General features: G+C 48.8%; 2 protein-coding genes across 2 annotated transcripts in view; both read left to right on the forward strand.

Moving 5' to 3' along the window:
• Nucleotides 1–6,608: 6,608 nt before the first annotated feature.
• COX19 (cytochrome c oxidase assembly factor COX19) lies at nucleotides 6,609–8,150 on the forward strand (the record flags this gene model as incomplete). Its single annotated transcript, XM_082006819.1, is given in 4 exon segments — nucleotides 6,609–6,709; nucleotides 6,711–6,805; nucleotides 6,954–7,065; nucleotides 8,063–8,150. Coding segments are annotated over 4 exon segments (396 nt in total).
• Nucleotides 8,151–22,131: 13,981 nt separating this feature from the next.
• The window catches only part of ADAP1 (ArfGAP with dual PH domains 1), a gene marked incomplete at both ends in the record, with an annotated part of 60,634 nt that continues 55,030 nt past the window's right edge, over nucleotides 22,132–27,735 (forward strand). Inside the window, one exon of the mRNA XM_082006894.1 lies at nucleotides 22,132–22,216. Within this exon, the coding sequence (XP_081863020.1) occupies nucleotides 22,132–22,216 (85 nt within the window). The remainder of the gene's footprint in view (nucleotides 22,217–27,735) is intronic.

The raw sequence follows: 27,735 nt of genomic DNA on the forward strand, positions 1-27,735 counted from the left end.
CGGGAGTAGGTCCACTTACAGGTGACAGCTCTGATTCTCTTCGCTTTCCTGCCACCCCAGCAAAACCACCTCCTTGAGCAACACAGTGTTTTCATTCCTGACACTGTTATTGATCTTTGTCCCAAAAATCCTCTACCAGCAACCTCAAAATGCCCCCGAAACCACTTTTTTCAGTCACTATTTTTCAGTTTACTCTCCAGAGGACTGTGTGGCTGGATGTCCATCTCTGAGTTTGGTGATGACTCCTTCCCGGCCGTCCTGCCTGCCTGTGAGCAGATGCATGTAACCCTCTGGCAGAAACCACCCCCTCCAGGCAGTCCTTCTGCCCGGATTGGGGAAGAGATCCTGGACCTTTGTAGCCTGGGAGGAGCAGGATCCGGCTCTGCAGCTGGCCAGGCAGAGGCCGGAGGACGCGTGCCAGCCGGCAGCAGCACCCAGCAGCCGCCCCGGCGCTCCAGGCGCGGTGACTCACGCGCCGTGCCAGGACAGGGTCCTGCAAGAGCCCGCGTGCCCGGGCGACAGCTCCCTGAGAGCCACCCGCACCCTGTGCGTCCTTGGGGATGACAACAAGGCAGAAGTGGTCATGGACAGGAGGCCACAGTTTTAGCCGGTGGCTCTGGGGGAAGGAGCTAATTTGATGCTCTATCACACATTCTCCAGTGGGGATATTTTGCTCCCCAGTTGCAGGTTCTGTTAGATTACTAGGCCATGCCTTCAACCCTTTAGAAACCTTCAGTTTTAATAACGCTTTTGCTAGAATCCTCCAAGGCTTCCGGGTGCAGTCTCCAGTGATGGAAAAATGATGATTATTTATTAATAATAATAAAAGTACATTAGCTGAAGGGAAGGGGAATCAATAACTCTAACTAGATTAACATGAAAAAGGTGCCTGCACGTCTGCCTGTTCTCCAAGACCTGTAATCAGGAGTGGAGTTTTTCACACGGGGGAATTACCCTGTGCAGAAGAGGACTAGGCAAGGCAGGCAAAGAAAGGAAGGCACGTCTATCTTAAGATTTGCTGCACAGGTACGAAGGTCTTGGTCTGTGCCCTCTTCTCTCGGGCATTTCCAAGAAAATCCTGTCCTGCCAGACTCTTCTCTGAGCAAATGGTGTGACTACTGGGACTCTTGAGACTTTTAAGATACAGTAAGAGTGAGGAAAAAATCCTACATGGGCACAGTTAGGTACCGATGGAGGGAATTTACTGTTTCTGTTTACATACAGCCACCACTGCTCTCTTGGAGTAGAGCTGGCTACTGCCACAGACAGCAAGAGCACCTTCTCAAGGGCTTTCAGACTGTTTCAAGCTTCAGGTTGTACCTGGTGATAACGTGGGGTGAAATCCTTTCTCAGTGACCCCATGGGCTTGCAACCTGCTGGACTGATGCATGCACTGTGGGAAATGACAGGTGAGTTCTCCAGACGGAGGGAATCATTGCAGTTCTAAAATACAGCTAAGGTGATGTTCTCACCTTCATTTCTTCCTTGCATACCTTGGCTTCCAGTATGCAAACACAGCCTGCAACTGAGTTGTTGCCTTGCAGGTGAGGCATCCCACACAGGACCGGGAAGAAAACTTTGGTCCCTGCTCGTGTGTCTTTCTACCAGGCCAAGCCAGAACCGATACCATCTTCAGGTAAGCAGACTTTGTGGGCACAGCTCAGGGAAATAGTCATTTCCTCCTAGAAAATAAGCCTGTACATTAGACAGCCACGGAGTCATTTGACTTCTGTGTGCTCATCTGGAGAAGGACATACAATCTTCTAATGGGACACAGGTTAATAATGCTACAGTAACAGTAGGATAATGCAGAGAAAGAGCTGTTATAAGGCTGTAATTCAGTCAATGAGTTCTGATAACATAATAAACCATGAGAATGAACACCAAGTGCTTGTGTGCCTTGCGAGGCTCTGCAACTGATTTACGACCTCAAGAGATGCCTATCAGCCTGTGCGTTGTTATCAGGGATATATAAAGCATGAGCACACCCTATTAAACATTAACATTTTAAAAGACTCAGATGTGTTAAAACTCAGGCTGCTCCTTGCTAATGGATTTTACTCACCTTGACAAACGCCAGTGCAAAAAGAAATCAAAAGCTTTCCGACTTTGATCTCTTTCCATTTTTCATAATTATTGTACTGTATGGTTGGATTACACCCACTTCTCCCCATCCCGCAAATTGGTGTTTCTATAGGATCACTACAGGGTAGTGATCAGTATCTCAAGTGTTCCCTATGCTCATTTTGATAAAAATTACTTGTCTTGGATTTCTTTTCATTTATCTGTCAAATCAGTGTGTGTTGCATACCTACTTTGGGAACAAAGACTCCTGAAAAATACTTCTTAAAAAATTGTTATTTTACTGCAAATTTTAAATGAAAATTCAGGGAATTTCTTTATTTTTTCCATCTTCTGAGCTGAAAGATTGTATGTGATGGGTCTAGTCACAGGGAGAAGAAATAAAAAAAACTGTGCATGGGATTAGTGCGTTGTCTCTGTGCAGAGCCTAAGGTGACAGTATTTCCCACTCGTGTTAAGCATTTACCCCTTTTAGCAACAAACCATTCTCATGCACCTTTGTTGCTTTTAAAAGCCTTGTTCTCGGACTGAGTAGATGTCATTCCGTCATGAGTCTCACTCAGTGACAAAATACACAGGAGATCCTGGGTTTTGGTGCTGGTGATGTACTTTATGTGTATCTACAAATATATTTGCAGTAAAATCCGTTGTGACTATAGCCAGAAGCATCATCTTCCAGATCCCAAATTTAATGTCAGCAAGCCAAGGCAGCCTGACCAGGGAAGTTAGTATTGAGGAGGTCAGGTGAATGAAGAATTTATTTTCAAAATATGACTGAACAGATCAAATGCCTCAACACAGCTCCAAGGAACTTTTTGTTCTGGGTCTCTAGCTTCAAGCTATCTCAATAGAGTATGGCAGGAACTATATTAATCCAAGGGCAGTTTGGGGCATATCACGAAGGATGATTAGTTGGTAGGTATCTACACAGCCAGGATCCCAGCATCTTACCTTTTGGGCCATCTGTCTTGATGCAGAGAGAGATGCGGATTTAGATATACCAGCATTGCAACTAGCAATATAAGACAAGTTTACTTTGGCTTTCAGCGCAGTGTTACTATTTCTGCTACGTTCCACTCTAACCTGATGAGGCTTTGGCTCAGTCGTAACAGAAAACGAGCTACCATAACATACTAAGGCCCTGACCTTACTGGCATGAAACTATGATTTCCCTGTAAGTGCAAAACAATCATATTTCATTAATCATCCACAACAGAAATCCCCGTCCCCCAGACTCTTCTGGCAATATTCTGCATTTTTGCTTGTCTAGGAACCTGAACGAAAAGGGAGAAAAATGGTTTACAACAGCCTGTGGCAGTGATGTAGCAAGAGACCTTATGTAAGAGCTGGCGGCGTGCTCGCCGCGCGAGGGTGAGGCGTAGGAATGAGTGATCCTGGAAGGATGTTTCTCTGAGGTGTGTTCTGTGCCTGGGCTGGGAACAGCAGTCTCAAGGGCACAAATTCCAGCGTCTGAATGTGCTTGGTCTTGTTCAACTGATTAATTTCTTACAGTTATCCCAAGTCAAGCTACAAAATCCCCTTGTACTTTACTCAAAGTCTTCCATGGCTTGTCAATAAATTATTTTCAAATTAACTACCTGGTAATTGGAATCTGTAGGCTCTTAAAAGCTGCAGCATGGTGAGAGAGAGAAAGGAATGAAAGTCACGGACTTTACCCTACCCATAACAAGGAATAAAGGTTCTGCTCTGCTGTAGTACTTCAATTTGGTGCTTCCAAAAGTAATGCGAAGTGTGTAAAAACTCCTTCTGAAGGTACATTTGTACAACTGACGGATAAGCACCAACAGTGGAGTAAGTTTTCAGTGTGATCTGACAACATTGTAAAAGAGCAAACATTTTTTAAATGTTACCTTAGTCCATAATTAATGACTCTTTAGTCCACAGTTAATGACTAACTAACAGCTCTGACTCAAGCAAGGTTGGGTTTTTTTTAATCTATCAAGCTGTGTAACTTGAATGGGGAAGATCCAAGATTTTCCCTAGTTTGGGGAGCCTTCTAACTTGAGACTTCTAATTTTTGGAAAGGGCTCCGGACTCCAGACTAGAGATACTGTAAAACACTGGATGCTTTACAAATTATCTGATCTTTCTTGTACAGTGGGCACCTTTTTACTGGAACAGCTATTTCAGATTTCCCCAATGCCATGAAAGTCTCTCACTTCTTTGAAAGATAATATGTGAAAAGCATTTAATTCTCTGTTCGTGGCACTGCTTTTTTTGGCACTGTTTTTACTGAATTCTTTTGGAACTGGTTGGCTTAATCTGCAAATGACTTTTTTTTTTTCTCCACACTGATTATCTAACGGGAGTTTCATTTGATCTCCTTGGGAAAAATACATACTAAACCGCTAAAGCACGTGTATTAGATTCTAAGACAAACTGTACCTTTAAAGGAAACTCTAGAAGATACAACTGACATTTGCAATAAAAATATTAAGTAAGCATAACCAAACACCTGCTACTATACTTGACCTGAATTTGGGTAACTACAAAATTTAAGACTCCAAAGAAAGACGCTGAGTTAATTAGTAGGTAATCACGATATTTGGATATAACACAGCAAGTTGATACAACCCTTGCACAGGATTGTCAATGTCTGTTTAGGGATAATTCACTGCGGGATCCCTGCATATCTTTTTCCCTTCTATTTCTTCCTTCGTCACATGGGGAATCAACAAGTCAACCATTGTGCCAGAAACTAAGGAACATAATTCAGGTAGTTTTCTAAAATCAAGTGCACAGTTAAACTTGTCCAGATAAACCAAAGCTGCTTCTCTTCTGCTCAGTCCTCTGAGATCTGGGAGACAGTTTGCTGCAGTTTGTGAAAGAGGAGTATCTCCCTTTTACTGTTAAGTGTTATAACAAAGTCAAGCGGAAAAGTGCTATTTACCGTATAATAAAAAACATCTATTGTTCATAGCCCTGAAAACATAATAAAAAATAAAACCTTATACCTTATATTTCAGGCTGTGTAAACCAGTTGCTTATGTAATAGAACATGGTGTAATTTTCCATTTACAATTTCAATACTGTAATAAGAAAGCAATCAAAGCATAAACAAAAAGCACTTTAAATGGGGCTGCAGGTAGTATTTCCATAATGGCTGTCTTTAACAATTGCAGCTGGTTCTTTTTTTTTTCCCAGACTCAAATTTTTTCTACTTATTTCAGTCATTTAATTAACAGAAAATCAACTTAGAACAGACGAAAGACCGTCTTAAACCAATTGCAGCTGTGGGCAGAGAAGAAAAAAGACTGTAACAGCGTAATCCACGGTTAACACTCGGGTGGGTTAAATTAATGCCATTTCTCATCCTCCTTTCAGGACGAGATCTGAGGCTCTGCAGAGAGCACGCTGTAAACCTGCGGGCAAAAGGGGTGTTTGCCTCAGTTATCTGTCTTGAGCATCTGGAAGTTCACCACTTCCCAAGCATCAGCCGATGACCGCTTGGTTTTACTGGCCTCATCAGCGTTCGCACCGCGTTCTGGGAAGCCACCTGCTCACCCATTGCTTGTAGGAGGCATAAAATAACTCGGTGCTCTCCGTCAGGTTTGCTGCATGGGCGTTAAACCATGAGGATTAATGAGCAATCACGTCGCTGCCACCACGGGTGGCTGAGGGTGGACTTCACGTCACTACAGTGGGACGAGGATGGCTTTTCCAAAATCCTGATGGATTTGTAAGGAAAGATAGATGTGCCTCACGGCCTCAGCTCAGCCCGCTGATCCCCAAGGGCTCTCGGATCACACCACCAGCCAGAGCTGGGTCCTGAAAAATGCGTTTCTAGGTCGAGCCCCAGCGCTCAGTAGTGACGGGCGAGGAACTTGTTCTTCATGGCGGAGGGGATGGAGAAGCCCGGCCGCATCCCAGGCCCTGACTGCCAGCTCCTGGACAGAAATGGGAGACACTCGGATGAGGCTGGATCCCATATAAATTTGCTGACACCAACCTCCAAGTTTTGCTCTTTTCCCCTTCACTTACAAACAAACAAGGGTGTGAGGACAAGCCATTTCTCCCTGCCCTTCTGCAGGCTGGCTGCCCGTGACCAATGGTCTCACCCTTCCCATTTGGCTGGTCTGGAGGTGAATTAGGAAAATAACAAGGTTTTTATGAGAATAAATCGTTTTATTTCGCAGAGGCTGATCGAGGCCTGAACGCAGGGGCGGCGGAAGCACCGCGGGAACTCCACCGGCCCGGCCCGACCCTCCCGCTCAGGTAGGACCGACCCCGCCGGCCTCCAGTGACCCCCGGCCCGGGCCAATATGGCAGACAGAAGCGGCGTCGCCATGGTGACCTGCGCCGGTGGCCGAGGCCTGCGGCAGTGACGTCACTCTTACCCCCGGCCCGCACGGCCCCATTGCGTTACCGTGGCGACGCCCCCCCCCCCCGCCCCCGGAGAACGCTCCCGCAGGAGCGAGGCGCTCCGGTTGCCATAGCAATGCTAACGCCATGGTGGCGTGGCCCCGCCCCCTCCGCGGAGCGGCAGCCGTCACGTGCCCCGCTCGATGCGCTCGGCGCTCGCGGGAGCTGGCGACGATCGGTGCTCGGCTCCACCCGGCGGTCGGTGTGTGACCGGAGGCACTTGCAGCCCGTCCCCGTCTGCCCCCTCCCGCCGGTGACATGTCCACCGCCATGAACTTCGGCAGCAAGAGCTTCAAACCGCGGCCGCCGGACAAGGGCGCTTTCCCGCTGGATCACTTCGGTGCGGTAGCGCGGGCCTGGCCTCCCCGCGGCCTAGCGCCGGGCCTCCCCTCCCTCCCCTCGGCAATCCGCGGGCCGGGTCAGGGGGCCGCGGGCCCGGGGCCGCTGCCCGGGCCCGGCAGTAGCGCGGCCCTCGCTGTCTCTTGCAGGGGAGTGCAGCGCTTTCAAGGAGCAGTTCATGGAGTGTCTCCGCGACAGCGGCTACGAGAGCGGTGCTTGCCGGCAGCGCGCCATGGCCTACCTGGAGTGCCGCATGGAGAGGCAAGCGGTATCCCGGGCTCCCGGCGCCGCCAGCACAGCACGGCCCGGCCCGGCCCGGCCCGGCCCGGCCCGGCGGCGGGGTCTGAGGGGCAGCCGGGTGGTCCTCGGGGAGGGGAAGCGGCGGGGTCCCTTTGCCGGGAGGGGAAAGGAACCCGCAGTGGCGGCGTTCGTGCCGGAAGCTTGTGTCCGTGTAAGCAGCGGGTGCCCTTTCTGGCTTCAGCGGTTCGCTTGGCTTACGGTTTTGGTGTGGTGTAGATATCCAGCCCGAAGGGTGGAACAACTGCGGGACTTGGCCAGCTTCCACTGTGCACAACCATCTTTCTCAGTGTGAAGATTTTAGACTCTTTTTTTCGCGCTACAGTTATGAGTTAAAAGTTCACCTCGTTCCTAAGTTCAAGTGAAAAATGTGTTGCTGGTTGGTTTTCCGGGGATGCTTGCATTCTTGCATTGCTTTGCAATGCATTCAGTGGCGAGTCAGGAAGCTCACTGAGAAGCGCACAAAGAACGTTATTATGTGCACTTAAATACGAGGACGCTTGCATACGCTGCATGGGCTGGTGGTGAGGAAGGCTGCAAATCAAAACCAGTTTGAAAATCACTACAACAAAGTATAGTGGCACCACAAATGCTGTTCTAAACCACACTCGCTTAAAAATGTGGTAAATGGCACAGGTAGAATTTTAGGAAGCTCTTACACAGTCTGTTAATTGAAGATAATGAAGAGTCAGGTCAGTTTCTGAGGAAACTCTTATTCGATATCTAGTATCAGGAAGCAACACATTTAATTGGAAAACCAACGTTAAGGAAAAAAAGTATCCCTGAATGTTGCTTTCTCAAAACTGAAGTTTCTGAGGCTTTGACAAGCAGCAGTCACTCTGTATGGACGTCTTGGATTTCTTTAGAGTAAATAATACTAAATGAAATAGAAAATGCTGCTATTTTCTTGGTTATAGACTGTGTTCGGAAAAATGTTGTTGTTTTGTTGTTTTTAACTTAGGCAACTTATGGCTAACGAACCAATGGAAAAATTGGGATTTAAAGATCTGGTAGATGAGAAATCAGAAGCAAAACCCGAAAAGTCGTAACGAAGAAGGACAACTTCACTCCTCATGTATGGAAAGCGTAACTCTTATGTAGTACATATTGTACGTTCTGTTCATATTGCAAGAGGAAGTGTTTCCTGAAAAAAACTTTTTCCAAAGTTTAATTTTCTTAAAATGAGCAGAAGTACTGCCTTTGTCTCCTTTCCTCAAGTATTTCTTAACTTTTTTCTTTTAATTTCTCTAGCCTACTCTTAAAGATCCATAAGAACATTTTGCCTGGGAGAAAACAATTATTGCCTGAAGTGTTCTCCATGTCTAAGAACACTGAAGTCTTATTTTAAACAGACAAAAAAAAGCCCTTTATTGTGTAGATCTTAAACTATAGATTAATACTACGTGGGCATTGCTGATATGCTTACCGCAATTACTTGTCAGGTGGGAATAAAGCTATTGTGGTACTTGCAAATTGCTTTTTATTAAATACTGGTATTAATCCCCATCTTTGGGGTGATCTGCTTCTCACTTCACTATAGAAAACACTTGGGTACTGGAGTGGGGGGTTTTTTCAGTCTTTTAACCTTCTTTGTTGGGTAAGTATTTCTAGGTCCAGATACCAGTCAGGTAGTGATTCTGCTTTTATTTACCATGCCAACAGTGTTCACCTAACTTTATTTCATCATTTCACTGGGAATGTTTCACTGTAAATATATTAATCTCTCCAAGCAGAGCTGCCATGTGGGATTTTTTTTAATATCTTTGTCCTGAAACCAGTGTGGACACAGGAATGGTATTTATTTGTGTTCTAAGTCACTGTGAACTCTACATATAAATGTGACTGGGCAATTTTGTTATTTTAAAGACAAATGTTTTATGTAAAAAAAACAGTGTAGGTCAAAAGCTAGCTCTCTGAAAAATAGAGTATTTAGTTCCAAAACGTGTAGCTGCAGCCCATATATCGGGAAGGTGATGCAGCAAGCCATACAGTACATGTGCAATCAGGTCCGAGTATGTCTTTAAGGTCCCTGACAGGTGTTTCTGTAACTTAGAATGAATTACCAGAGCCAGTGGTATTTCTCTCACCTATATTAATGCAAATGAGTTCAGGTGAAAAATAATTTGGCCTGGTAGCCCCTTAGAATTATATTTTAAGCAGATGATAAATTTATAAATACTCTGGATGTATTTTGTATTTTCCACTGTATTTCCTGCCCTGTCCCCCACTTTTTTTTTAAACCCAGTGAATCGTTTCGCTCTGGTCTGCCTCTCAAACTGCAAGCTTTAGGGTCACGCCTGCAGATAACGATAGATACACTGCTTGCCAAGGCAGTTCTCCTACACTTTCTCCTTTATTTGGTGTCCTCCGATATATCTCACCTTTCCTGCTGTCTGCTATTGCTCCTTTTGCTTCTGCTTCTCTCCACTATACATCTGCTCACACAGAGATTGAGGAAGGTGTAAAACAATGTTTTCTGCTCATCATATTGATGGTTGGAGCTGGGATTTAAATTGTTGCTCGGGTCTAATCTGATTGAACAGACTGCACACAGTTCAGAGTGGGTTTTTGTTTAAAAAGAATGTTCGCTTGCTGCTGCATATTTTTATTCTACTTCATTCTACTGTTTAAATTATATCCTTTGGTGAGATTAGTACATTTATAGAAAAGAAAGCAGAGATTTTATTGCTGAAACAGATATTAAAAGACTTTATATTAAACCACTGAACAAGAGCTTTCTTTCAGTGATACCGAGTGAGAATTATTAAAATAATCTCCAGCATCTTCAGAAGAAAGAAATCAAATTTCATGCTTCTATGCTCCCTGAATATTATAACGTGAAGTGAATCCCTGGTAGGTACGAAAGAACCCACCAGTGGTGGTGGAGTAATCTGGGCTGTTTTTGGTGGTAGTTGCATCTTTTGGATGTTACTCTGCACTGTTTGGCCAAACCATTACTTCATGAGTTAGATGCATGTTTTTCTTGAGACAATTGATACCACCTCTGTCCTCCAGGTTATTATAGAGTAAAAGGGGTGAAGTTTTTGAAGTCTTGAGTGACTGAATTTTGACTGCTGAGCTGGAGTGGTAGTTGCCATTTAAATGAAATGTCTCAGACTACACACTGAAGGAGGGACCACTGTGGATTCTGTTTATAGTGACCGAGGCCCAAGTTTTGAACCTGCTGCAGGAGGGATAATGGGGAAAAAAAGCAGCTTCAAAAAACTTTATGGCATGCTGAAGTGAACAGTGCTCTGTGCTGCTTGCAGGCCTGGAGTCCTCCTGTAGTGCTACAGCAGTGTAGCCAGCAGCACCCTGTGTAGCACAGACTGACTGAACCAAAATGGCCAGAGCATGCTTCATCCTCAAAATAACTACAGAAATTGTAATTGCCACCCTAATAGGGAATGCTGGGGTGAGAGTTTTGCACCTTTCACCAACCCAAAGAAGAGAACATCCGTATCCTGCCCAGATCCATGGGCACATTTCATCCTGCCTCCCAGCACAGTGGGTCAGCTTCACGGTGCTGTCCCCTTCATGCCAGGACAAGAAAAGGGCTGTGAGTGGATAGTTGAAAACTCAGGGAATTGGCAGAGGCATGTATTTCCTGGCTGTAAGACATTAGTTGGAGAAGAGAATATTTAGTGGATCTGGAAGGTTAGCTCAGAGCTGGTGAGGGCCATCATTTGGTCTTGGTTGAGATCTAATGCAGCAGAGAAGTGGTGGAAAAAGTCCATCAATGCTGAGCCTGGGGTCAAGCAATTCTTCCAACTTGCTCTATGGGAAAAGTCCCTGCAACACCAGAGTCGTCTGGGAGAAGAGGAGTCCCAGAATGCTCTTCAATTTATTCCTGCCCACATAGAGATTGTTAATTAAAGCCTTTCCATTTAAAACCTCTTTATTTTAGCTTTGCTTGTGGTATCTAGGTTTGTGTTCCTTTAAAATGACAGCGGTGTATAAGCCAGAGGAAAGCTGTAAGTTCGCAGCTACCTTTCCCGTTCCTGTATCACGGAGGAACCTCTCCAGAAGCCTGACACCAAATTGGGAAAATGTGTATCCTGGAAACGCTGCGCTGAGGTGTGTGCGCTGCGGGGGAGGCGGTTTGTCGGGGGTGCCGATTTCTTTATGGAGCTGTTCGGAGTTGATGAGCTGCTCTGCTGTGTGTGGCAGAGGGAGCAAGGTAAGTCCCACACAAGTGCATTAATCTTCATGCGAGAAGCCTGCCTGCGTGCTGCCCGCACCAGCGCTGCCGTGAAGCACCGCCTGCTGCCAGACCCTGGGAGCTGGGAGAAATGCAAACGGTTGCGAATCAAGGTTCGGCTCTGGTTGATGTACGAACTGCCGGCCTGGGTGTAATTGTCCAGGCATGGAAGGGATAGCCCGAAGCAGGAGGAGGTGATGACTGTGGTGGAGTGAAGATCTGTGTAAGCTGTTAACGCAATAACAGAAATTGGTAAGTGAGGGGGCTGTAATTGTCTTTCTTGTAGCTTTTCTTCAGCAAAGCATTGTTCACACCATAACTCTAGGCACCCTCCTGCTTGGGATCCTGTCCCAGGGAGTCCCCTGGAAGACTCCGGGTCAGCAGAGCTTTGCATGTTGGCACTCAGGAGAGCCTTGCTCACACATTCCCCCTTTCTTTGCTCCGATTAGAATCAATTCAACCGCAGAGAGCTTAACCTTGATCACTGCAGTTATTTACAGAAAGAACATTGCTGCAAGCCAACCCTCGTTATGTCTTCCTGGGAGACCTTGAGCTGTAGGTATATCTCTCCAAACAACTGCAATGACCTGCAGAACAAGGAAGAAAGGGTTTAATAAACATTTTCAGGGCCCTGAGCATTCTTTCCTACAAAAGCCTATACAAAGAGAGCCTCCTGTGCTTGCACTAGAAGTGGGTCATGGTCCAAAGTCCTTTGTAGGAGCACAATGAGCCTGTGCCTCTATGCTAAGGAAGGATTGTCGCTGCATCTGCCAAGCGGGATACCTGGTGTAGCAGAAGGGTTGCGTCTGTAGGCACCTGTAAAGTGAATGTTGGGATTGTGCACAGAGTTACACACAGGCAAAGGGTGTAGCCAGCCGACCTTCACGCTTGGTCCTCCCCTGAATCCTTCTCCAAAGCATTGTCCTCAGTTTGTCCTGCCTGCTTCAAGGCCACGGGTGTCCTTGCGGCATCGCGCTTGCCAGGAAACCCACTTGGTTTCCTTTAGAGACCACAGAGTTGCTGGTGATTCATTGCCCTTTGCAGCAGCAAACAGGATCTGTCACTTACTGCTGCTTTTGTAGGTTCGGCTGAACCCGCGCTAACACTGGGAGAAAACTAGGTCGGTTAGAGCACCCCTTGAATTTCACCCTGCTGTCACCTCGCTCCGAGCAGGCCTGGGGAGCGCTGGGAGGCAACGCTGTTTCCACAAAGCTGCTGGAACTAAACTGCACTGATGCAGTGAAGATCAGGAAACACTGCAGGCAGGCTACGAGAGAAGCAGCAGCCTGCTCCCTGTACAAAAAGCATCTGTAGCATCACTTCATGCTGTAGGCTCTGGAAAGTGTCGTGGGTGTTCTGGTTCCACTGGAGAGCAGCATGTTGCTACATTTCTAATCCATGATTCCTGGGAAGGGAATGATGCCTCTGCTAGCATGCAAGAGTGTGGTCATTTCTGGCAGCATATCCAGTGACTCCAAAGGACTTTAGTGGCTTTTCTGTCTGGAATAGATCCCTTCTGGAAGAGATCCTCATGCTAAATTGGTAGGTGGCATATTGTAGCAGGTGTCCCACAAAAATCACAGCTCTAACTGGAAGGGCACATGCAAGAGTCCATTCCCCCTTCCAGGGTATTTCAATGGAAATTGGATGCCTGACTAATCTTATCCTGGTCCTTTTTTTCTTTTAATGATTCTGCTTCTGTGAATAGCTGGCGATGCTGCATTTCTGTCAGGATGCAGCAGATTTTTTAGCTTACAGATTTCAAGACAAAATGCCATATGGCTTGAGATGCATAATTGATGACTGCTCAAAATAGGAGCTTCACAGAAAGTCACCTCGAAGTCCAATGCATGTGAGCAGAGGACTTGATAGGCCCTGATGCCTTTTTTGTTTCCCGGGACTGATGATGATACAGGGACAGGTTTTTATGGCTCCTCCTAGAGGTTTTGATGCTTGTGCTCTCTCTCTTGTGCCCAGGCTGTTTCATCACTGGATTGTTTATTCCCATTATTCCAGGAAATGTTGGGACTTGCGTTAGCAGGTGCATCAGTCTTATGCTTGCTGATTCCTGCTGGGCTTGGCTGGATGAAAAACACCCCAGACAAGCCTGGAATTCACCATATAGTCCAGCAAAGGCCACAGTTACCTCTATAAAACAGAACTGGTGCATCAAATTTGGTGGGCTGAATCCAGCCCTTACTGTCCCATACTTCCCCACCTCCGGTGGGACGTGTAGCTGTCTGCACAAGCAGTCTTTCCCAGCTCCCACACAGAGTAAGGCAGGTTCCCACTGCCGTGGGAGGGGTGTTGTGGTCCATCTGGCTGTGTGTCCTGCTGGCTGGTAATGCCGGTCCTGATGAATTATGGCAAAAGCTGTAGGAGCAGTGAGGGAAAGTAGCCCTGCAAAAAGAGAGTGGTAGGATGAAGAAATCAAGGAGACTACCCAGAATGACCCAGGCTTTTAACTTCGTCTTGATGATTTTAAAAAGCAGGCGGGGGGGGAAGGGGGGCTTCTGCAGCCCCTTCGGGGAACTCAGTCCTTTGGCTATTTTGGTAACCTTCTAGGAGTTGACAGCTCTGATTTCTGGAGGATTTCTAGTTTCCTCAATGCTAGCAAGCCGTGCTCAGCAAGAACCTGCTCACACACCTGATTCTGGTCATAGAATCCTACAGTCTTTGGGTTGGAAGGGACCATTAAACCCTCCTGCAGTGAGCAGGGACAGCTTCAACTAGAGCAGGTTGCTCACAGCCCCATCCGACCTGACCTTGGATGTTTCCAGGGATGGGGCATCTGCCACCTCCCTGGGCAACCTGGGCCAGGGGTTCACCACTCTCATTGTGAAAAATGTCTTATATCTCCCCTCTTTTAGTTTAAAACCATCACCCCTTGTCCTAGTGCAACAGGCCCTGCGAAAAAGTCTGTCCCCATCTTTCTTACAAGCCCCTTGCTTGTAAGAGGCTGCAATAAGGTCTCCCCGGAGTCTTCTCTTCTCCAGGCTGAACAACCCCAACCCTCTGAGCCTGATGCTGCTTGCAAAGCCGCTGATCAAGGGTAACATGTGGGAAGGCAGGTGCATGGGAAGAGGTGCTCTGCAAGGGGGTCAGCTCCAGTTCTCTTTGCTCAGTTTACGTTTCTCTGTTACCAAACTATGTTCTGGGTTTCAGCAGGGTTTGGTGGGACTGAATCCTTGGTGGACAGGGCAGGAGAACGATAACACTACAGAACCTGGGACACCAGGACTTCCTTGAGGATTTAATAGAATCATAGAATTGTTTAGGTTGGAAAAGACCTTTAAGATCATCAGGTCCAACCGGTGTGATGTTGTGTGCTGCAGCCTGCTTAGAGGAGCAATCTGCTGGCAATCTACAGAGGGCTTTTCTCTCTGGGTTGCTCTGACAGCCCCATGGTAGGATGGCTTGCTGGATGGTCAAAAGGATTTTACCACACTGAGGAAGCCAGTTTTTGGGCAGGCAGACCCAAATGGGGAAAAAACTTTCACTGCCACTTGGGAATTGCACAGAAGCTGCGGATCAGATCAGTGCTGAGAAAATTGCTGGTAACCAAGCAGGAGCAAAACCCCCCATTGATAAATGAGCCTTCACATCCCCATGAACGAGTACCAAATAGGAAATCCCAGGGCTGTAATGAGGCTGGTTGCTTTCATCGCTGGGGTTGCCTCCCCCAGCTTTTGTTCTTTAGTGTGGACGTGGGAGTTACGCTGTGCTGACTTCAGCCCATGGATTTAACAGGCTGTCTTTAACCCCTCGTCCTCATCACCCATTGCTGTCACCCAGCCCTTACAAAGCACACGCTTCGGGCTGTGCCTGTTGTTTGGCACATCTCTGGCACGCGTGTGCATGCTCGGAGCGGTTGCTAAGGCAGCATAAGTCTGTCCCTCGTTCTCTGTGCATTCAAGTTTCTGTCTGATCTAAATGTATATGTATACTGCATCCATGCAGCCCAATGCCAGACTGGTGTCTGTATGGGAGAGCACAGGCGATGCCACAGATCAGATGTTAACAGTCATCACAGACATCACTGTGAACGGTACAGGCCAGCAAAGTGGGTTTCAGTTCTGTTCCCGCATCCCCAAACTGTGCTGCAGGGTCTGGTGGAAAAGAGGGACTGTCCACTGCTGCCTACGAGGACACAGCACCGAGGTGAACGTCTCTGGCAGGAGACGCATCCTGGCCTCCTCGCGCGGGGAGATGCTGAGCGTGTGGGGATGCAGCAGAGAGATGTAACCAGAACCAGCTCCCTGCGGGGCTCTGGGGATGGGAGATGTGCAAGTTCTGGTCAAAGGGACAGAAATGCTGAGTTCACCGGCTGCTGAAAAAGAACCTGGAGGGTGAAAAATGAGAGCATGCCTGGAACATCTACCTCCATCCTTTCAGCGTGCTGCACGGCAGGAGACTTGCAGGTGTGGTGGTGCCAGCTAGAAAGGCTCATTTGAGCAGAGAGATGTCTGGATTGATGGCTTTATTTCAGCTTATTTTAGCAAGTAATAGGCAGGGGGAGGTGATGTTTATCACTGAAACCGGAGCTGGCTAGTACTTTAGATCACAGCTCTAATCGGTTGGACTGACTTAGATGGTAAATCACGTTAGCAGCACTAATAACGCAGAGTGACGGGGATAGTAAACCCTCTATTGCAGCAATAACCTGCTCCTGCTGGTTCTTTGACTCAGGTTGGTGCTTCTGCACTGGTTTGTTTATTAAAGCTCCTTCACAAAAGTCACCTGGGTGGCTGCTTTGACTCAGCCATCGAAATGGCTGTTCCCCTGCTATTCCCCAACCTGGCTTGGGCTCTTTTTATAGCCTGCTATAAAGTTGTTTGGTTTTGCACCTGTTTATAAAGGCTTTTTGGCCACAGGGGTCTCATGATGTTGTTTTCATGGCTTCTGGAGCAGGGCTACTCTGTTGCTGCTAGAAATAACTGCTGTTAATTAATTCTTTGCTGATTTTTCTTTGGCAAAGCATATTGGAATAAACAAATAGATGAGCAGCATGCCCTGTATCTTGATGTTTTGAGAGCTTTTAGAAGGCATGCAGTGACATCCAAACAATCCCACCAGCAGCCAGAGGAAGGGTGGGACATGATCCTCAACTTGCTGTGGACAAAGTTAATTGGCAGGAGGCTCAATTACCATCTTCAGCTGCTCAGCAGCTTCCTTCAGGCCATCTTTTCTAATCTCTTTCTAGAGAAAAAATACAGCTTTGTTTCCATCTAATGCTTTATTCAAATCACAGCTGAGTAATGTTACAGACAGTGGTGTGGTCTCAGATGTCTGAGCCGGACCAGCCGCTGAAAGCAGCAGTCCGTGATACGAGACCGACTGCTGGGACCTATAATTGCACCATTTTTCTCTTCTTCTCTGTGCCCTTTTAAAATGGTTTGTCTTTTTTTCTGAGGGACTCGGGCTCTGCTGCAGAGACTTCCAGACCAGAAGTGATGTGCTGGGCTTCAGCCCCTTGCTCTCTGTCCTATGTTCCTGCCTATAGTGTCTCCATCACCCTCTGGGCACTGGGGCCCTGGCAGCAGCAGCCGCCGGTTCCCAGGACCCCCAGAGCAGGCAGCAGTTGGCTGGGCTGCTTCCACCTCCGCCCTGCAACGGGACATCATGCGGTCCAGTCTCCCGCTCAGATGTCTCCAAGCTGTTCCTGGAAGGATGAGCTGTTTGAGCCAAGAAGAGATTAAATTATTGTAATTGAGCAAAAGCAATTTCCTTGATAACTGCTTGCCCTGTGGTTTGCACGTCGAACCTGTCCTGCTGCTGTCTCTGACTCAGACTGAATTGATGATGGCCCTCTCTGAATAATCACTTTGACTTTTCTTGGAGGGGCTGATACCATGACGTATGAATTTCTTCACACGAATGTGGGCTTTCTCCATATGGAGCTTCCCCAGGCCTAAGTCTTTTAATTAGTATAAGTCAGGAGTAAGGCTAAAAGCAGTGGTCTACCACTGGCATAGGTCAGTTACTGACTTCAGTGGTCTGATTTCGTCTTCTCTGAGAAGAAAAGAGAGCCCGTCACTAGGCTGTAGAAATCAGCATAGCTCCTGTTGGGTGCCTGGTAGCTGCCATGGAGCCAATTCGCCCAGCTGCCCCCTCCACATCATATTTTACATCGTATGGAATGAGTTCGGTACAAGAGCAGGACTCCTGCAGCGTGGCTTTGCTTGTGTTGAGATTTCCCTGTGTTGCCGTGGAGCAGACGTACAAACAGCCAACATCCTCAAGCTATCAATTACCCCTGCGCTCTCTAAGCTGCCTCTTGGCTCCCAACCACCCTGTCGGAGCGACTAAGCAGCTCCCGCCACTGAATAGCGATTCCCAAACCAGCCCATCGCTGCAGCAAGCCTGGCCGGAGCACCGGCGGAAAAGAAACTGGAAGGATGTCCCGAGCACATGATGGGCAGACTCAGGGAAGTGGTTGGAGCTACTTTCCTTTTTGTCGCGGCGTGGCCGTGAGAGAGCAGTTCTCAGCTCCAGGGTGTTGCAGAAGCTTAAAAGAAATGGTGTTTAAGTCAATCAGCAGAGAGATTTTGCTCTGCACCCCCTTCTTGTCCTCATTCTGCCCATTTCTTTTCCTTTACAGAGTTCCTCTGTGGTCTGGTGTGTATGATGTTACCCGCACAGCTATTAAATCATGGGAGTGAAGGACTCCCCTTTTTTCACACTGGTAACACTGGGCTTTGCAACAGGGTTAACCACTATGCAAATGTAATGAAACCCTGACATGCAAATCATCCTGCAGCGAGGCACTTTTCGAGTTGCACAGCACCTTTTCTTCTCCGAGGGCCAGTGCAGGTGCAGAGCAGCTCTGCAGGCGTGGGGCTTCGGTCTGGTATTTCTGCACCCTTGCATAATTTTCTCTTGTATTGTCCTCTTCAACTTGACCAACACATCCTAACCGTGCAGAGGCAATGAGTGTGCTTTTCCCTGTTCTACGGGAGAAAAATCCCACAGGGTCCATAAAGTAATTTGCTCAAAATCAGAGCAAGTTGGCATCAGTTTCAGATTTCCAGTTCAAGAGATTTTAATTGCCCTCTCTGCTCTGTGGCATTCTTCCCTACCAGCTGTAGCCACTCTTGATTTAACTGGATAACCCAGAAAATAAGATATACAATTTTTTTTAAAGAAAAACCTCTAGGATTTCAGGTTTTGGGTTTTTTTTTTTTTTTTTTATTTTGAACAGGAAACCATACTGCAATGGAAACTAGCTGCTTTAGCATGTGTGCGGGTGGCCAGTACTATGGCTTGTTCACACAAATCTTAAGCTGCAAGAGCTGCCTCCCCTGTGGTGTTGAGGCAGCCTGAGGGATCCAGCTTGGTGTATCTACTACTCCAGAGGGTTTTGCCTGAATGCAGTTGCAGTGGCATCAATTATTGATATTTCTGTTAAGGTTTGCTGTTCACACAGGAATTTGTAATGCTCCCCCACGTTACGCCATGAACTTACTCCCAGGTCATGTAAAGGGTGGAGTTTAACACCCTTTTACTTGCATGGTTGCGACACTGATTTAGCCTTTTCAGGGCTGGGGCTGCAAAATTAACTAAAAAACAGTGTAAACAGCTATTTCCTAACAAAACAAGGCAGTCCTGGAGTGAAAGGAGCTCACATGGAAGGGTGAGGAGAAGGTGTAGTTACGTCTGTACATTTTCAGGATGTCACCACAAAGATGATGAAAAGATTTCCAGGAATTTCTGAGCATCCTTTGCCCTGACCTCAGAGTCTGGCATTTCCAGAGGTGGTGCTAAGCACAGTGGTTTAGCACCTCGGGAGATCGCATTAATCACGTCCGTTTCTAAGGCAACAACCTTGCGATTTTGAAAAGAGCGAGTTAAAAGTGTGCCTGTTTACAAACAAACACATTTTACACATAAATATGTATGTATTTATATACATACATATATAAATGTATATCAGACTCAACAAGTTAGCAGTGGAGAGACAGAAAGCATCTGAATGAGGGTGATGTATTGGCAGTGACGACCGGTCTCCAGGGAGTTTGGCCAGAGACTTCGCAAGAAGTGGGAGCGAATTCATTAAGCATTCCCTGGCAGGTCTTACCCGTGGCCAAAAGGTGAGGGGGAAGCTCAGACGAGGTGTCAGCTCCCGCGGCCACTGGCAGGAGGGAGGATTCTGGCGTGGACGAGCCTGAGCCGCGATGCCTGCCAGCCTCCCGGGAGCCTCCGCCAGCCCTGCCAGGGCATCCTTCGCCCCTCACGCCTGTGGGACGGTGAACTCTGACGCTGTCCCTGCTCTACGCCAGGAATCACAGCCCTTAGGAGCCTGTGTCTGTCAGGAGAGCCTCACTGCCTGCCCTGGATCAACACTGCTACGACCACCCAAGCAACGCCCAAGCTCTTAACCTTGGATAAACCGGGACTAAATCTACAGAGATACCCTTGTAGAGTACGTGAGATTGAATCAAGCCTTTGATTTTCCACTGAACAAAAGCTTGTCTTCAATTCTGGCTCATTTAGTTCCAAGTTTTCTCCCTCTCTCCCTCCACAGCCCATGTGTGCTGTTTGTTTCCTGATGTGAAGTCTGCGGTAATTGGGATGGGACTTAAATGCTGAGGATAACTGTTGATCGACCCTTCCTGGCCCTGTTCTCCTGCTCCGCCTGTCCTTTACGAACGCTCCCCTCTCATCGTTGATAACAGGCTCTGTTATATTTGAGTTTATTACAAGATAAAAATTTCTGTCTGCAGCCCTGGCTTCCAGCACTCAGAGGAGAGAGAGGGATTGCCTAGCAACCAGGAGAACAAAAAATTAAGAGAATCAATAAGTCTTAATGGAAAGCTAAACAGAGACTTCAAAACCAATCCTCCTCCCAGCACCTGCCCTCGGTAAGTTCACGATGACGTGCAGCATCCTGGCTATTGCAGGAAGAATTCAGCAAGTGCATATGCTGGTGAAGCCAGAAGACTGGGGCTGTGTTGTGACTGAAGTGCAAATGAAAACCTAACCTATCGTGGATTTAGGTGAAGCTCTGATCCTGTAAGCATTTGCACCAACGAGAAGCCCTACAAGCTTAACTGTAGCATTTGGTTTGAAGGATTAGGGCTGGGATACTGTGCTGGAGCTGGTTTTACTCAGTGGCTGTGAGAAGGCAGTGCTCTGCTCCAGGTTATCATCAGTGACGTGGAGGTTGAAGAAAGTGAGGGTCTGAGTGCGGCAGCTCAACTTCTCCACCGTGCGTGGGGTTACGCCTTTGGTCAGCATGGGGACAACCTGCCTACACCTGCACAACCAGCAAACCCCAGCACGGTGCGTAACGCTGCGTGGAGTCAGCAAGGAACAGTCCCAGGCCAGTTTAAAACAGTCAGAAATTGATTTGGTTACAGGTGCTTGTCTGACAGCACAAATGCAAGCATCATTTATGAAAACGTATTCCAGGCAAGGGGAGTGTTGTAAATGTACCAGCCATGGTTCTGCCCGTGTTTAAGGGTGTTTCCTATTTTCTTCCCACAAAGTGTTCCCTGGAACCTGTGGCACTGCCCGCACCCGCGCACGTTTGCAAGGCCAGCATCGTAACTTGGCTGTGGAAGTTTTCCAGGAACTACTTGCACCCTCCTCCCGCAGACACTCGTGTGTGCCCTGACCCTTGCAGGGAGCATGGGCGGCGGGACCTGAGCTTGGCAGGAGGGTGCTCTGCTCTGTTGGAGGAAGCAGAGATGGATGATTTGAATGGAGGACTTGCTTTGCAAACCCAAAAAGGTTTCTATAAGCAGAGCTGTATGAACTACAAATGGGCCATAACAGCGTCGCAGGTGCCTGTGACCTCTACTTGAGAGGAAGGTTTCAGCAGGGGTTAGGGCAGCAGCCTGCCAGAGCCTACAGCTCTGAACCCCTCCTTGGCCAGAGGCTTCCCACATCACCCCTCTGAGTCACCCTCTAGTCCTTGGCTGGTAAAACAGGGGCAGGAGCGTTGCCCTCCCAGGTGACATGAGATGCACGTCACAGGCAACACAGCCTTGATGATGTGGGGAAGCCGTGACCCTGCTCCAGGGGTGTTTTCTGCCCCAGTACCCACAACGCCATGGAGGGGTGTGAAAAAGCATGGGAAGATGCTTGGAGGACAGTCCTGCCAAGGTGCAGACGTGGAACATGGTGATGATGTGTTCTTGGAAGGGCAGTGGTGAAGCAGGAGCATTTCAGAGCATGGGTGAGTACCAGTTAAACGTTTACAGGTACCCCCAGAAGATGCTAATGTTAAAGAGGCGCCCCAAAAGCGCTGCTCATGAACCCACCAAGCTGCCCGAGGGGCGAGGGCTGGGATGCTGTGAGATGCAACCTCCCCGAGGTGAAGACCCCCAGCCCCCACCCTCCCCACTGTGCGCTGGCTCCCGCCCCGTTGGTGAGACCATCATCCTCACCGGACAGCCCAAATTAACCCTGGGGAGGGATCGCTGGGGGAGGAGGGCGCCCTGGGGGTGGGGACACCCAGGGGGGTCGGGATGCCCTGATGGTCGGGGACCCCCCACGGGGACGCGGCGACCAGCGGCCGCTGGAGGTCGCGGGCGAGCGGCGCAGGGAGCCGCCAGCCCCCCCCGGGCCCTGCAGAAGGCGGAACCGGCGCCGTGCCCGGGCGGGCGGCTCCGGCGGCGGCGGGGCGAGGAGGCGCCCAGGGCAGAAACCGCCCCGGCGCGTCCCCTCCCGCCGGAGGCGTTCACCTTGCGTGGGGCGAGCGGGGCCGCATGGAGCCGCCCGGGCGCGCCGCCCGCCTCACCAGCGCCCCCCGCCCCGCGCCATGAAGCTGCCGTAGCCGCGGCGGCGCCGAGCGGAGCCCCGCACCGCCCCGCACCGCCGCCCCCATGGCGAAGGAGAGGAGCAGGAAGGTGCTGGTGGAGCTGCTGCAGCGGCCGGGCAACGCGGCGTGCGCAGACTGCGCCGCCCCGGGTAAGGGCAGGGCGAGGCGGGGGGCGGCCGCCGCTGCCCGCACGGCACCGCACGGCTCGGCCCTCTGCGGGGACAGCGCGGTACCCGACCCCCCGCCGCGTACCCCCGGGCCGGGGGTGGGTGCAGCGGGGATGCTCCGGGGCCGGGCGGAGGGCTGGGGATGCGCCGCCGCCGCACCCGCGGGGCAGCCCCGGGCGGGGCACCCCCCTCCCGGCCCGGCCCCTCGCCCGGCCGCGGCGGCGCTGATGTCATCCCCGGCGGGTCCTGCGGTGCCGCCCGGGCGTCGTTAACCCCGCGGGAGCGGGCGGCTCTGCCCGGGGGTGCCCGGCGCGGCCGGCGGCGGCTGGTCCTCCCCGACCCCGGTGAACAGGCTGGCTTTTGTCGCGGCCCCTGCCCTAGCAGGGAGCAAAGGGATGGGGGGGACCAGAGGCGTTGCCGTGGGCATCCTGCCCACCAGCCTTTGCCCAGCGTGCCATCCGTGGGTGCGCCGCTTGACCCGTGCGGAGGAGGGGGCCGACAGGGCCGAGGTCCAGTTCGTGGGCAGGGAGGAGACAGCCTGAGCTAGGGCCATCTTCCTCACCCTTTGGATGGTGAATGGTGGGGGTCGGGGTGTGAGCATGGGAAAGCCTTTGCTTTTGCTGAGCAGGGTCTGCGTCGTGTGGTGGGACCTGCCTTTGAGGAGTATCTTAGAAAATGGCACAGCAGGTAACTTTCCATAGGAAAAAAAAATCATCATATAGAAACACCTAAATTTGTATTAGCTTGGGCAGGACGGCTCTGAAGAGGTGTAGAGAAAGGATGTCCTTTTCAGCCTCCATCATTCTATAGGTTAAGGAAAACCCAACACTTCAATGGAACCTTGTTTTTCCAGCTATTGATTTATTTAGGATTTCAAGATCTATTGGATACCACCATCCAGCTCTTACCACTACCAATGGGTTTGGGTTTTTTTTGTCCCTAACGTACATCTCAGGACACTGCAGTTCACTTTCAGATGCGTTGTGTCCCCTGGTACCGGGCTGGAAAGGACAAAGAACTTTCTGCATAGTGTGAACCGCTTTGCAGCGCTGTGCTGCTCTGCCTGCTCCCACCCATCTGCTGCCTGTCGTTGCTGTGTAACTGTACCAACCCACCCGTTAGGTATCTTGCTGAGCACAGCCTGGGCTCACCAAATCGGTGTCTGTCTAAATTATTCCTTCCTGGAGAAGACTTCCCAAGCCCAGGCCATTCAGATCAATGGGGTAATTCTCCCTTGCCCTGTGTGTAATAGAAAGCCCCTCTGCAAAATGGGAAGTTTCTCGGCATCAGCAGGATGGAGATGAAGCTGTAGGTCAGTAAAATAGCTCAATGTCAGGGGAAGAGGGTTGTTGGTAAAGGCTCCAAATGGGCTTGTAAAACAACAAAACTGTATTTTGCTTTTGGTGACATTTGCATGTAGAGATGTCTTAGTGACTCTGAAACTCAGAGAGGAGAATTTGGGCCAGTGTCATTTGTAACACAAGATGTGCTATATTAATAGTTCAGAAGAGAGGCTGAATGGTGTCACGGCATTACTTCCCCGGGACTGGATCTCTGTTTGTCAACCCAATTTCTTTAGTGATCACTTTGCTTCGGTTTATTTGGCAAATGAGGGCTACTCGTGGTGCTCTAATGTGCTTGTCTGCTTGGGAGTGACAATAAACTTGAGATGCCCTGGGTTACTTAACATGAGTTAAGACATATAACTTGTGTCTGTAGATAGTATGTAAAATATTTTGGCTGAAAACTGTTATTCATCCTGGGCAGGTGTGGCAGGCCAGGTCTTTCTGGGTATGAGATAGTGTGGGATAGGTGTCCAGAGAGCCTCCAGAATGGGGTGCAAATATGTTCTTTGCTGAGAAGTGGGATGCACAGGAAGATAAAGGTGATAGCTGGAACTGGGTGGACAACTAGACACAGGAAAAGTGCCAATGCAGAGAAAATAAAAGTGCAAGTGAAAGAAGAGGGAGGGCGGGGAGTGAAGAGAAGATGAAGAAAGCAGGGTGTACTTGTGCTCTTTCCCACATGTGTGTATCATCATGCTGCTGATCTGGTCCAGGTGAGGGGTACGCAAAAGGTCAAGATCCCTCATTTATTCTTACTGCTTCTCAGGTGGGTGTGTTCCTTTCCCTGAAATCCCCAGTCAATGCAGGATCCCCGGTAAGAGGTAGCTATTTAGCTCAGGGATGCTGGTAACAAAGAATAGGATGGGGAAAATTATGTTTAACTTGTGTATTTGGAAGCCAGCTGGATTTTCTTTCGGTCTTGGAAATGTTTGTTTCAGAAATCAACGAGTCAGTGAAAGTTTGGGGTTTTTTTTCCTTCCCAGCTGTCAAAAAATGTTGTTTTCTTTTGTTACTGTTTTGACATTTGGGTGACGCTGAGTAGCCGTAGCCCTGGAGTAAGGCTTGACCCAGGTATTACATGCTCGCGTAACAAAAGCCTGGGCTCCTGATGCCAAGGAGCTCGCAGCTTGGCGTTGTTGCTGTAGCGAAGCTGTGACCACGCAAGAAAATCAAGCCCGGGGGTGGACAGGGAGCATCGGTGGAGGCAGTGCTTTTCCTCCTGGGCTGAGTAGTAACTTCATCCCCTGCAGGGTCATCACATCTCCTGGGGGAAATCTAGGCAGAACCTACTGGTTGCCTGGGTCCGGGCCAGAATTTGCCACTTAAGCGTGACTGAGGATTATTTAAGTGGCCCAGTCCTACAAGTAAGGCTGCTATATGCGAGACGTGTGTTCCTCTGGTTTGTGCACAGGGTACGTACGCTGGCAGCTGTGTGGAACGTGGCATTGAATGTGATGCTCAGGAAGGTCAGATCTGTGTCTTCCCCAGGACCAGTGTGTATGTCTGGCAGAAAAATCTCATGTGCAAAAGCAGAGCTTCCAAAAAATCCTCCCAGATTTTGAGGGCGTGTCTCGGGTAGGGAGAACAGCCTTACAGTGGCCCTGGCCATGACAGCTGGGGATGCAGAAAGGATGCTAAAGTAGAAACTGAAAAATCAGAGAGGAAAATGAACCCGCGAGGTTACATTTTCCACTTGTAGGTTTTGCTGGGTTTTTTTTAAAGCTTCTAGTTAGGTTTTTATTAATTGTATCTTTAAAAAACCTTAATTATCAATGAAAGCTTGTTTTGAACAACAACAAAAAAATGTTTCTGTTGCAAAATCATCATCTGTCTGTGATGAGGAGATTGCATTCACTACATCTTTGAGACTGCATTGTGGGGTAGGAGCCACTGTAATAAAGTCGTTATCTGGGACATCAGGTCATTACACGGTTCTGTGTTGGAGTCAGGGTCCTAGATGTTGATTTGCAGTGTGTTTGTTTTGGACAGCACGGTAAATGCGGTCTTAAGTGCAAACTGTGCAATCTCGCTGAATTGCTGGTGTGTAATGGCTCTCAATGTATTAGAATAATCTTTTTTTCTTCAAGACTAATGTGGCAGTTCAGCCTTTTTTTTTTTTTTCTAAATGATTCTTTGTCTCAGGCAATTTTTCCTCACATCATGAGACTGATGGTTATCTCAGGGCATAACAAGAACTTGAGTATTTCTCTCTTTACTCCATTTTTCTATGACTTAGCCTTGTGTTTCCATGGAGCGAGAATCATTTTACATTGTAGGAGGACAGCGGCACTCTGAAGACAGAAGTGGAAATCCCACTGAAGTGATCCTGCAGTTTAAACCCTCTGGCAGCAGCTCAGGTGGCTTGTTTTTGTCGTTTTCATCGTTCTTATTCAGGAGGGATTACTGGGGCATGGAGCCCGGGTAACATCGGCCTCGCTGCCTGAGGCTCAGAGGGGCTGCGGGATGGAGGAAGAGCGGAAGGCGCGTGGTGGAGGGGAGTCTGGTGTTGGAGCTTTGTGCTGCAAAGCCGAGCAGATTTGGTATTAACAGCCTGAGGGTGGGTGGCTGAGGTGGTTGTAAACACCTTTCCTGCAGGCCCAGCATCTTCTCATCTCTGAAGCAGGTGAAGCTTTTCCGTTCCCTTGATTTCATGAAGCACGGGTGGTGATTAGAGGGAAGCACACAAGTGCTGGGGATTGCTTGATTTGCTCCGGATTAAGGAGGGCACTGAAAGGATTTGATCTCAACCCTCTCCTTCCCCTCTCCAACTGCTGCTCCTAGAAACACAGATCGGGATGAGAGCTGTGTCACCGGGTCCTGCCTCGTGCTGTCATCCGCAGCGGCGTCTCCCCAGCCCCTCGGCGGAGCGATGGGGCTCTGCCTCGCAGCCGGTTTTCTCTCTTGCCCCCACTACCTCCTACTGGAAAGCTGTTCCAGAGCTTCGCCGCTCTAATGGCGTGAAACGGGCTTTTCGTTTGCAAGCTAAAAGTGGAAACTTGTTCCCACACCCCCATTGTCCTCTCACTTAAATGGTGATTTTTTTTTCTCCTGGGAATTTGCCAGCCCTTCTCCCTGGGTATAAGCAGGATTGCAGGAGTAAGAAGGAAAAAGAAATTGCGCAGAAATTGTGTTTAGCTGGATGCCACTTTCTGTAGGGAAAAGGACTTTTTGAAACCAAGGAGGTTTAATGTGACAGTGTTTTCTGCCTGGCCCTGATGCCTGGGTTGCAGCACAGCCCTGGGCTGCAGACAGCAAGCAGAAGGGGCTGCTGAGAACTGCCAGCTGAATAAAAAGACCTTGGCAAGTTTAGTGCCTTCACTGAAAAATTTTCCTACTTTGAGAGGAGTGTTGGTGGGAGGCTGTTTGGCATGAGTTTTAATGTCTTTTATTGTTATTTTTAAACATGCATGACCAGGGTCTGTTTATTAACCTCCTAATCTTTCCCCAAAGTAAATAGCAACAGAACTTAAGTGCGGAACACAAGGTACTCCTGGCCTTTAGGAATCAGCAGCAGCTGAGCAGCAAGCAGAAAAAGCTTTTTGCTTGTGTTGATTGCACTAAAATCCCCATGATCATCTCCCGTATCATAGGGCATGAGTTACCTTTCTCGTGCAGGGTAAAAAAGGTTTTGCCTACCTGGACAGGTCCTCCTCTCCCCTCTAATTACTGTTTATCACCTCAAACAGGGGACAGAGATCAGAAAAATCTGTTGAATCTCCATCCCACTCAGCTGGTGTAGCGGGGATGCAGCCAGGCAGCTAATTAAGCGTCAGGCCATGGCGTGTGCGCTGGAGGATGCGTTAATGGCGTATTGCTGTGCTTTGGCCATGTCCTCACAGATATTGGTCTTGGTCAGCAATATACTGTGCTATATACAGTGAGAACTGTGGCTTAGGGTAAGTAGAGCCAGGGTGTCCAAGTAAGTTTTGGGACTCCTGAGTTCCTGGTCTTGTCTCGTGGCTACTTTGAGCCTGCTACCGCTGTTCTTTATGCGGTTTTACTTGGGTCGATGGCATCTAGGGATTCTCAAACTGGAACCCTAAATTTATTTTGGGATACAGGAAATATTAATTATTTATTTAAAAAAAAAAAAAAAATTCCACTGCCGTCCCACCGCCAGTCTCCTCTCCTTTTCGTTTGTATAAATTGTCCTGT

This window comes from Phaethon aethereus (genome assembly GCF_964289735.1).
Source record: "Phaethon aethereus genome assembly, chromosome: 15".
NCBI classification, from domain to species: domain Eukaryota; kingdom Metazoa; phylum Chordata; class Aves; order Phaethontiformes; family Phaethontidae; genus Phaethon; species Phaethon aethereus.